The sequence below is a fragment of the Phoenix dactylifera genome, chromosome 17, assembly GCF_051530095.1.
Source record: "Phoenix dactylifera cultivar Ajwa chromosome 17, Ajwa_hap1_PhDact_Kaust_v1.1, whole genome shotgun sequence".
In the NCBI taxonomy this organism is placed as follows: Eukaryota; Viridiplantae; Streptophyta; class Magnoliopsida; order Arecales; family Arecaceae; genus Phoenix; species Phoenix dactylifera.
Genome location: NC_143206.1, coordinates 4,257,300 through 4,269,287, shown reverse-complemented (window position 1 = coordinate 4,269,287; position 11,988 = coordinate 4,257,300). Strand labels below are relative to the sequence as shown.

Sequence of the window (11,988 nt, the reverse complement as noted above, 5' to 3'; positions counted from 1 at the left end):
CCTTGGAGCGTCGCTCGGGACCGGCCTCGGGACGGGACCTCTTCCTAACGACGGTCTTACGAGGCATCTTGACTTAAACGGAAAGAAAAATACCTAGAGGACGGTGAAGAACCGACAGAGGAAGCTCGGGACGGACCGGAAATGACCTAGGAACGGACGGAAACTCAATGTCCGGCGAAGAATCGACGGGAAAAGGGCTTGGAGACGATCGGGGATGACCTAGGAGTCGGCTCTAGGGCTTTGTGAACAGTGGCGGCTTGAGGAAAAGTGTTTGCGAAACGACAAACCTAGGGTTAAAAAGTCGGATCCCGACTGCGAGTCGACTCCCCTGATTCGCGAGTCGACTTGACCTCGAGTCGACTCCAGAATATGCGCGAGTCGACTCTCTGTTAGCGCATGTAGACTTCGAGTCGACTCCCGACAGTGTGCGAGTCGACTCCCCCTCAGCTGCCAACTTTGCGAGTCGACTCCCGCTAATGCGCGAGTCGACTCCCCCTTAGGAGCCGGCTCTGAAACTTACTCGAGTCGTCTCTAACCTTGGCACGCACCTAAAAACCATGCCATAATCGTGCCAAATGAGGAAAAATCACCTAATTAAGGACTGATTTGATGATCACTGCATAGAAACTCTATTTTAACCTCATTCTAATCATCAAAATCAATTAATCTAGTGAAAAAACTCCCACTAGGATGGATCAATCACTCCTAATCCCCTTCTAAGCACACTAAACCTCTCTTCACTTAGGGGTTTTGTAAAAATGTCTGCTAATTGATTATCAGTACACACAAATTGGAGTGACACATCACCATTCAATACATGATCTCTTATGAAGTGATGTCTTATCTCAATGTGTTTAGTTCTTGAGTGTTGAATTGGATTTTTAGTTAGATTTATGGCACTTGTGTTATCACAATTAATGGAAATTTTATCTTGTTTAATGCCATAATCTTCTAATTGTTGTTTAATCCATAAGATTTGAGCACAACAACTCCCGGCTGCAACATATTCAGCTTCTGCAGTGGATAATGCAACCGAGTTTTGTTTCTTGCTAAACCATGAGATTAGGTTTTCTCCTAGAAATTGACAAGACCCGCTGGTACTTTTTCTATCAAGCTTACATCCAGCGAAGTCTGAATCTGTGTACCCTATTAAGTTTAGGCTAGATTCTTTAGAGTACCACAGCCCTATGTTCTTAGTTCCAATTAAGTATTTAAAGATTCTCTTAACTGCAGCTAGGTGTGATTCTTTAGGATTAGCCTGATATCTAGCACACATGCACACACTAAACATAATATCAGGCCTACTTGCAGTAAGATACAGTAAAGAACCTATCATACCTCTATAAAGTTTTTGATCTACAGATTTACCTGATTCATCTTGGTCTAACTTGCATGATGAACTCATGGGGGTGCTGATTGACTTGTTTCCCTCCATATCAAACTTCTTGAGCATCTCCTTGATATATTTTGCTTGATTGATGAAGATGCCTCCTTCAGATTGTTTGATTTGAAGCCCGAGGAAATAGTTCAGCTCTCCCATCATGCTCATCTCAAACTCACTCTGCATCAAATCAGCAAATTCCTCGCAGAGGCGATTGTTAGTAGCACCGAAAATGATATCATCAACATAGATCTGTACTAATAACATATCCTTATTTTTCTTTTTCAGAAATAATGTTGTATCTACATTTCCCCTAGAGAATTCATGTTCTAATAGGAATTTACTAAGTCTCTCATACCATGCTCTAGGTGCTTGTTTTAGTCCATAAAGCGCTTTGTTCAGTTTATACACATGATTAGGGTATTGATGATTTTCAAAACCAGGAGGTTGTTCTACATACACCTCCTCATTAATAAACCCATTTAGAAAAGCACTTTTTACATCCATTTGATATAGCTTGAAGTCCTTAGAGCATGCATATGCTAATAGAAGTCTAATCGCCTCAAGTCTAGCTACGGGAGCAAAGGTTTCATCAAAATCTATGCCTTCTTCTTGATTATAACCCTTTGCTACTAGTCTAGCCTTATTCCTTATAACAATTCCATTTTCATCTAGTTTATTTTTATATATCCATTTTGTACCTATTATTGGATATTCAGAAGGTCTCTCTACTAGATCCCACACTTTGTTTCTAGTAAATTGGTTTAGTTCTTCTTGCATTGCATTTATCCAATTTACATCATTTTCGGCTTCTTCTATATGTTTGGGCTCAAAGTGTGAAACAAAAGCTAGATGGTTGTTCAAATTTCTAAGAGATGCTCTAGTCCTAACCGGTTGTGATGGATCATCTAGAATTAGTTCCTTAGGATGCCCGTGAGCATACCTCCAAGCTTTAGTTAGCCCATGATCCACTATAGGCTCTTGGTTTGATGATTCTCCTTCAATCAACTTTTGATTACCATCTTGTAATTCCACCTCATCTATCTTTTCTTCAAGTATTTCAATATCATCATCAAGATTGGCTTTCTTACTAGAGGAGATGTCACTAGAGTCATCAAATACAACATGTATAGATTCTTCTATAACTAGTGTTCTTTTATTAAAGACTCTATAGGCTTTACTAGTTGTAGAATAACCTAAGAATATTCCTTCATCAGATTTAGGGTCAAATTTTCCTAGATTATCTTTCCCATTATTATGTACAAAACACCTACATCCAAAAACATGAAAATAGTTAACCTTTGGTTTTCTGTTTTTCCACAGTTCATAAGGTGTTTTCTTTATGATGGGTCTTAATAGAACTCTATTTAATATATGGCAAGAAGTATTAATGGCTTCTCCCCAAAAGTACTTAGGGAGGTTACCTTCACATAACATCGTTCTAGCCATTTTCTCTAGTGTTCTATTTTTCCTTTCCACAACTTCATTTTGTTGTGGTGTCCTAGGTGCAGAAAAATTATGGGTTATCCCCTTTTTACTACAAAATTCATCAAATAATTGATTTTCGAATTCGGTACCATGGTCACTTCTAATGGCTATGACTGAAGACTCTCTAGCATTTGTTACTTCCTTATGGAACTTTTTAAACATGGAAAATGCTTGGTCCTTATGTGCTAGAAACATGACCCATGTGTACCTAGAGTAATCATCTACTATGACTAGACCATATTTATTTCCACCTAGGCTTGTTGTTCTAGTTGGACCAAATAGGTCCATGTGTAATAATTCTAGAGGCCTAGAGGTAGAGACACATTTTATGAGTTTAAAAGAATTCCTAGATTGTTTGCCAAATTGACATGCTTCACAGATTTTGTTCTTTTCAAATTTTAACTTTGGCAAACCTATCACGGAATCTCTTTTAACTAATTTAGTTATTGTGTCCATGCTTGCATGACCTAACTTACGGTGCCATAACCAACTAGCATTATTATCTTTAGTTTCATTAACAACTAAACATTGGTTATGTTTTGCAAGGTCTTCTAGGTCTACCACATATACATTTCCACGTCTAATCCCTTTAAAAACTAAACTATTATCATTAGTATTTGTTATAATGCACAGTGATGGTTTAAACATAACATCATATCCTTTGTCACATAATTGACTAATGCTTAACAAGTTATGCTTAAGACCATCAACATATCTAACATTATCTATAAAAGTAGAAGGGGTGATTTGAACTTTACCAATACCAATGATGTGACCTTGGTTGTTGTCTCCAAACGTCACAGCACCTCCCTTCTTAGCTTCAAGGGTGAAAAATTGGTCTTTATCACCCGTCATGTGCCTTGAGCAGCCACTATCCAAATACCAGCAATTTTTGTTGACCTTGGCTGCAAGACACTCCTACACAAGCAAATCATGTCATCTTAGGTACCCAAGTTTTCTTGGGTCCTTCATGGTTAGTCAAGTTGGTTCCTTTTGGAACCCATACCCTTTTAATTTTTCTTTTAGTTTTACTTTTCCTAAAATTACATACATTTGCTTTATGGCCTACTGTACCACAACAAAAGCAGGTTATTTTCTTAGTTTTTGTTTCCCCAGCTTTAACAAAGAAGTTACTAAGAAGTTTTTGCTTATTCCTTGGTTTATATCCTAAACCGGCTTTATTAAACACTGCACGTTGACTATTTAGTATCATGTTTAATTTTTTAGAACTATAGGTAAATCTTTCAACTAAGGGTTTGTATTTGTTAAGTTCTTTAGTTAGTGTCTGATTTTCGGCTTTTAGATCATTAAGTTCTTTAGTAAGATCCTTATCTAAGGTTTGTTTATATTTTTTAAGTTCTGAAAATTCCTTAGTTAGTTTTTCATTTTCTTTAGTTAAGGTGTTGGTCTTTTGAGTTAAAAGTTGGTTGCTTGTTTTAAGTTCTATATTTTCTTTGGTGATTAAATCCTTATCCTTAACTAATTTATCGTATTTATGTAGGTATGATTGATTAGTTATTTTCAGTTCTTTATTCTTAAGATTTATAGCCTTATATTCTACCATTAATTCATTAAATGCATCATAAAGTTCATCAAAAGAAAAATCAGGATGCGTGTCGGAAGTTACCTCGTTTTCGTTGGCCATGAAACAGAGATTGGCCTTCTCTTCTTGTTCATCATCTGATGAGGAGGATGATGAGTCGGAGTCCGATAGGGTAGTCACAAGTGCCTTTTTCTTCTTGTACTTACTCCCCTTCTTCAGTAAGGGGCACTCTGCTCTTATGTGACCCGGCTTCTTGCACTCGTAACAACCAATCCCCTCATTTTCCCTTTCCTTACCTTTGTCCTTCCGGTAGGAATTTGAGGGGCCTCTCCTTTGATGATAGGACTTCTTGTGGTTGATGAATTTCTTGAACTTGCGCACAAGAAGAGCCTCACCACCATCTTCCTCATCTTCTTCTTCTTCGCTGCTGCTGCTGCAAGACAAGTCCTTGTTAGAAGAAGTAGATTTAAGGGCTATTACCTTTTTCTTATGGGAGGACTCTTCCTCGTTGTGTTGTTTCATGGTGAGCTCGTGCGTCATGAGGGATCCAAGAAGCTCCTCAAGTGGTAGCTTGTTCAAGTCCTTGGCTTCTTGAATTACTGTCACTTTAGCTTCCCACGACCTCGGTAGACACCGAAGGATTTTCCTGACAAGCTCACTGTTAGTATAGTTCTTGCCAAGGCTTTTTAGGCCATTGACAATATCAGTAAACCTAGTGAACATGGATGTGATTGTTTCATTTGAATCCATTTTAAATAGTTCATATTTATGAACCAAGATGTTTATTTTGGATTCCTTGACTTGATTCGTGCCCTCATAGGTCACTTCAAGTCTGTCCCAAATTTCTTTTGCTGAATTACAAGTTGAAATCCTATTGAATTCATTACGGTCTAAGGCACAATAGAAGACATTCATTGCTTTAGAGTTTAATTGTGCCTTCCTCATGTCATGTTCATCCCAGTCCATTTCAAATTTAGGTACCTTAACACCATCTACGTATATGGATAGGATGTATGGCCCATTTACTACAATGGACCACATCTCATAGTCTTGGGCTTGGATGAATATTCTCATCCTAGCCTTCCAGTATGAGTAGTCAGATCCATTGAAGAAAGGGGGTCTTTGGGTGGACTGACCCTCAATGTGAGAAGATCCAAATGGGGTTGTCATTTTGATCTTTTAACTCTTGAGTGGAAGAGTTTTTGGCTCTGATACCACTTGTTGCCCAGATAGACAACCCAAGAGGGGGGGTGAATTGGGTTTTTAATATAATTTGGCTAATTAAAACTTTGTGGATGATTAATTAAAAACTATAGCAAGTTATTTAATTAAAGCCTAGTGCTGTGAGTAATGTGCGGGGAAGGAGATGAGAGACAATGCACTACAAACACAAAGTTTTATAGTGGTTCGGAGCTAACCCTTGCTCCTACGTCCACTCCCCAAGTCTCACTTGGGAATTTCACTATAACCCCCTTGGATTACAGCCGGTTGTTTTACAAGCTCACAACCAAACTTGTTGTTTTACGAGCTCACAACGAACTCGGTCGGTTTTTCCAGGCTCACCGACTAGAACCAACCCCGATTGTTTTCCCGGGCTCACAATCAAACCCTTACACACGTTGGTTTTAACTTGGCTCACCAACCAACCTTAAACCCCTTTATTCAATCCCCCGATTGAATCAAGTAAATACAAGAGATAGGAGAAAACAGAAAATAGCTTCTCAAAAAGCAGATTTAAGACAATATAATCGTAAAGGAGTTAGAAGCCCTCAAACGCTTTTAAGCTGGTGAAGAGGTATGGCTTCTGGAACTCCGGTCTCCTCTTGAAAGAGTGGTCGACTTGAATGCAGGAGGAGGAAGCTTTGATTGTTGGAAAGAAGTTGTTGGAGCAGTAAATGCAGATCTCCCCTTTTTCGTTTAAGAGCACTTGGAGAGCTTGAAAACTTGAATGCTTGGAGTGGAATATCTGTTCTCTTCCTTGCTACAGTCCTCTGTGGCTATTTAAGCCAACCCCCACGGAAACTAGCCGTTACTCTGCTTTTTCTGGCCGTTCTGCACACTCTGCGCAGCCTGACAATATGACCGTTGGTGGGTTGGAGTCGACTCGCGCGATCAGGAGTCGACTCGGCTGTAGCAGGAGTCGACTCACGCTTTTCCGGAGTCGACTCGGCAACTGTTCCAAATTTGAATTAAAGTTGCCGTCTTGACTGGGAGTCGACTCGTCTTGACCTGGAGTCGACTCGCCAACTTCTGGAGTTGACCTGGCAATTTTTGGAGTCGGCTCATCCACTGAAGTCCGTGGATCCAAATTTGAATTTTGTCCACTCGAGTCGACTCGACTGTCCTGGGAGTCGACTCGAATCTCAGAGCCCGAACTCTCGATTCTCTGTCGTTTGGCTCATCCAGTCTTGGAGTCGACTCGAACCTCCTTGGAGTCGACTCGGCTCTCAGTTTCCGAAAGTTGGTCTTCTGCCTTTTGACGTGAAGCTTGTCTTGGAGTCGACTCGAGCTGTCTGTGAGTTGACTCGAATCTCAGAGGCAGTAACATGGTCTTCTGTCTGTTGATGGTCGCTCAGTCTCGGAGTCGACTCGAATCTCAGAGTCCGAAAATCGTTCTCTGACTTTTTCCTTGTGTTCCTCTGAGAGTCGACTCTTACCTTCTTTGGAGTCGACCTGCCAACCATCGGAGTCGACTCGCGTTCCACTGGAGTCGACTCGAATCTCAGACCCGAAAACTGCTCTCTGACTTTTCTGCCTGTGACTGCTTGGAGTCGACTCTTACTTCCCTGGAGTCGACTCGGTGAACATTGGAGTCGACTCGCGCACTTCAGGAGTCGACTCGTTGACAGGTTCTGAGATGAAGCTTTCTGTTCTTCTTTCTGTTCTCAGTCGGAGTCGACTCGTACTAATCTGGAGTCGACTCGAGCTCGTGCCAGTGAACTTGATACGCTTGGAGTCGACTCGTGATACTCGGGAGTCGACTCGAGTCTCAGACATTGGTTCATGTAGACTTCTTAACTTATCCAAAATACTATGAACCAAGTCTAGAAACACTTGGACAGGATTTTCACTGAAACACTCAATTGAATTCATTAGTAATCACAAGATATACTCAATTGCTTTGAGCTCATCAAAATCAAATGGGGTTTTAATCAATCACTCCACAGTCTGGGAATGCACTGTCGACTTGCGATGCTTCCCAAGGTCGAGGAAGTTTAGGACTCTACTATCGACTCACGGGGCATCCCGAACTTTGTCGAGGGATCGTGCGCAAGGTCGAGGGGTCTGGGAACGCACTGTCGACCTGCGACACTTCCCGAGGTCGAGGGAGTTTAGGACTCTACTATCGACTCACGGGGCATCCCGAACTTTATCGAGGGATCGTGCGCAAGGTCGAGGGGTTTGGAAACGCACTGTCGACCTGCGACGCTTTCCGAGGTCGAGGAAGTTTGGGACTCTACTATTGACTCACGGGGCATTCCGAACTTTATCAAAGGATCGTGCGCAAGGTCGAGGGGTCTGGGAACGCATTGTCGACCTGCGACGCTTCCCGAGGTCGAGGAAGTTTCGGACTCTACTATCGACTCACGGGGCATCCCGAACTTTGTCGAGGTATTTGAGGGAGATCGAGACCGAGCTCGATAGCAGCGCAGCGAGGTGCTTCAAGCTTGACTGGAGCATTTGAGTTTTGCCGAGCAGTCAAGCATCCGAGCTTTGTCGAGCATCCGAGCTTTGCCCGGATTTTCTGGGATTTATGAGTGTCCCAATATCAGGAGTATGAAACAATTAACGGAGAACCGTAAGCAAATCATCATAATCGATAGAGAGTTGTATTCCTGTTTGTCGACGACCCCCGAAGGGTTCATTGGTAGTACATCCGAAGGTTCTCGAAGTTCCAGCTTCGAGGGATAAAAGTTCCCTCAAGAGTCTCCAATTTGTAAGCTCCGGGCCGCTTGACTCGCACGACTCGGTAAGGTCCTTCCCAGTTCGGGGCTAGTTTTTCCTGCTCGGTGGGCTGAGAAGCTTCAACCCTCCTGAGGACGAGATCTCCTACTTTGAAGAGCTTGGCTTTTACTCTGGAGTTATAGTACTGTGCCGTTTTCCGTTGATACCTCGCCATACGAACTCGGGCCGCCTCCTTGGTCTCCTCGATGAGGTCCAGGTTTCCTCTAGGTTGGGAGGAGTTGGAGGCTGCGTTGTAGTGTTCAACTCTTGGTGAGGGGAGCCCAATTTCCAGAGGAATAATAGCTTCCGTTCCGTATGCCAGGTTAAAGGGGGTCTCGCCGGTGGGGAGCCGAAATGTTGTTTTGTAGGCCCAAAGGACATTGTAGAGGTCTTCAACCCATTGCCCCTTGGATCGGTCCAGCCTGGCTTTAAGTCCTTGAAGGATGGTGCGGTTCATCACCTTAGTTTCTCCATTAGTCTGGGGATGAGCAACCAAGGTGAAGCGGTGATCGATGCCGAGCTCGGAGCAGAACTCTCTGAAACGGATGTTGTCAAACTGACGACCGTTATCAGATATAAGGATGCGGGGGAGTCCAAATCTACAGATGATCAACTTCCAGACAAAGTTCCGCATTTTTTGCTCAGTGATCCGGGCTACTGGTTCAGCTTCGACCCACTTGGTGAAGTAGTCGATGGAGACGACCAAAAATTTTCTCTGCCCGGTCGCCAGGAGGAATGGCCCCAGGATGTCGATGCCCCACTGGGCGAACGACCAAGGTGCACTGATCGAAGTCAGCGGGGCCGAAGGTCGGCGCTGAATATTGGTGTTTTGCTGGCATTGGTTGCACCTTCGGACAAAGTCCGTTGCGTCCTTCTGGAGTGTGGGCCAAAAGTATCCTTGGCGCAAGATTTTATGAGCCAGTGCTCGGCCTTCCAGATAGTTCCCGCATATCCCTTCATGAACCTCTCGCATAGCATAGTCCGCTTCTGACGGGCGGAGGCACCTGAGGAGAGGAGAGGTGAAAGACTTTCGGTAGAGCTTGCCTTCATATAGTATGAACCGGGAAGCTAGACGCCTGATCCGGCGAGCTTCGAGCTCATCGTTGGGGAGGACTTCACTTTGTAAATAGTTGACGAGCTCATCTATCCAGCTCGGCTCGGTGTCTATGCACATGGCGGGCTCAGGCTCTTCTGTGCTAGGTATTTGGAGATATTCAAGTACCGTCGCCTTGGAGAGCTATCTCATGCGGGAGGTCGCCAACTTTGACAGCTGATCGGCCCTGAGGTTCTCCGTTCTGGGGATATGGTGAATATTGAAGGAGCTCATGGTAGAGGTGAGGTCTCGTACCTTTTGGAGATACTTTTGCATTGATGTCTCCTTCGCTTCAAAGTCCCCCAGAACCTGGCTCACGACCAGTTGCAAGTCGCTGAAGACCTTTAGGTCTTCCGCCTTCAACTCCTTTGCCAACTTGAGCCCGACGATAAGCACTTCATATTATGCCTCATTATTCGAGGCTGGGAATTCGAGGCGTAGGGCCTGCTCGGCCACAACCCCCGTCCGGGCTGGTGAGGATGAGACCTGCTCCGCTACCCGGGCTGGTGAGGATGAGACCCGCTCCGCTACCCCCGAGGTCGAGGAGCCATCTACATATAGGACCCATGGCTGCCCTGGGGCTTCTTCTGTTGGCATGAATGGGTGTTCGGGGTCATCCGGCAGAGTGCACTCCACGATAAAATCGACGAGCGTCTGGGCTTTGACTGCCGGTCTTAGACGGTATTCGAGGTCGAACTCTCCGAGCTCGACTGCCCACTTGGCAATCCTCCCAGCACGATCCGACCGCTGCAGAATCTGTTTCATTGGTTGGTCAGTCAGTATGGCTACTGTGTGGGCTTGGAAGTAGGGTCGGAGCCTCCGAGCTGAGATGATCAGGGCGAAAATTATCTTCTCCAGTTTAGAATATCGGGTCTCAGCATCTCTGAGGACTCGGCTGGTATAGTAGATAGGCTTTTGAAGCTTGTCCTCCTCCCGGACTAGGACTGAGCTCACTGCAACCGGGGAGACAGCTAAGTACAAGTAAAGAAGCTCGCCCTGCTGGGGTTTGGTGAGCAGCGGCGGTGAGGCGAGAAGGCACCTAAGCTCTTCAAAAGCCTGCTGGCATTCCTCCGACCACAGGAAGTCCTTCGGTCGCTTGAGGATCTTGAAGAATGGGAGGCACCGCTCGGCCGATCTGGAGACGAATCTCTCCAAGGCCGCGATCCGCCTAGTAAGCCGCTGTACCTCCTTGACTGTCTTTGGTGGCACCATCTCCTGCAACGCCCGGATCTTCTCGGGGTTAGCTTCGACTCCACGCTGGGTCACTATGAAGCCCAGGAATTTGTCCGAGGTGACTCCGAACGCACACTTTGCCGGATTGAGCTTCATTCGGTACCTCCTGAGCTTGGAGAATGTCTCATTGAGGTCAGCCACATGGTGCTCGGCTGTCCGGCTTTTCACTAGCATGTCATCCACATAGACCTCCATGTTTCGGCCTATCTGGTCTTTGAAGATTTGGCTGACCAGCCTTTGGTATGTGGCTCCTGCATTCTTCAACCCGAACGGCATCACTTTGTAGCAATATGTGCCCTTGTCGGTGATGAAAGCTGTCTTCTCCTCATCTTCTGGCGCCATTCGGATTTGATTATATCCCGAGAAGGCGTCCATGAAGGTTAGCAGTTGATGTCCTGAAGTGGAATCCACGAGCTGATCGATGCTGGAGAGGGGGAAGCTATCCTTCGAGCAGGCCCTATTTAGGTCGGTGTAGTCCACGCACATGCGCCATTTTCCATTGGCTTTCTTCACAAGGACCACACTGGCGAGCCAGTCCGGATAAGAGACCTCCCGGATGAAGCCGGCCTCGAGGAGTCTGTCTACTTCCTCGGCCGCTGCTTGCTGTCGTTCCGGGGCGGAGCCCCGCTTCTTTTGCCTCACGGGTCTGCAGGTTTGTTTCACCTGGAGCCGGTGAACCATGACCTCGGGGTCGATTCCCGGCATATCGGCAGGCGACCAGGCGAAGATGTCCTTGTTGGCCTAGAGGAATCCGATCAGCTGCTCCTTCTTGAGGGAACTCAGACCGGAGCCGACCTACACGGTTAGCTCTGGGCAATTTTCTTATATAGGAACCTGAGTAAGAAGCTCACCAGGTTCCACCCGCTTCTTCCAAAGGTTGTCCCACACCTCCAAAGTCTCGATGGGAAGCGTGCAGTTCGTTGCTTGAGTTGGCACCTCGGCCAGCAGCTCCTGTTGACCTGATGCTTCGGTCGGCCGCTTCGCTTTGTAGGCCGCCATATAGCATTGCTTAGCTATCAGCTGGTTCCCACGAACTTCGCCGACTCCTTGGTCGGTGGAGAATCGTACGAGCAAGTGGTAGGTCGTGACCATGGCTCCGAGGGCATTCAGCCATGGTCGTCCAAGAATGGCGTTGTAGGCTGAAGGCAGGCGGACCACAAGGAAGTCCGTCTTCACAGTACTTTCTCGGGGGGCGAGCCCAACCGTGACCAGGAGGCCAACTTCGCCCTCCACCGGAACCGAATCTCCGATAAATCCGACCAGCGGAGCATTCATTCTCCGAAGCTGGTGCTCTGCCATCCCCAT

The 11,988-nt window shown here is 45.5% G+C and overlaps 1 protein-coding gene across 1 annotated transcript; it reads right to left on the bottom strand.

The window, feature by feature from the left end:
* Positions 1 to 11,505: 11,505 nt before the first annotated feature.
* On the bottom strand, positions 11,506 to 11,988 carry LOC148699589 (uncharacterized). Its single transcript, XM_088713785.2, has one exon. It carries the CDS (start codon positions 11,986 to 11,988, stop codon positions 11,506 to 11,508), a length of 483 nt encoding a protein of 160 aa, XP_088569911.2.

Bases quoted from the DNA above. Each gene is read 5' to 3' on its own strand.
- LOC148699589 (XM_088713785.2), bottom strand. From the start codon at position 11,988: ATGGGGATGGCAGAGCACCAGCTTCGGAGAATGAATGCTCCGCTGGTC.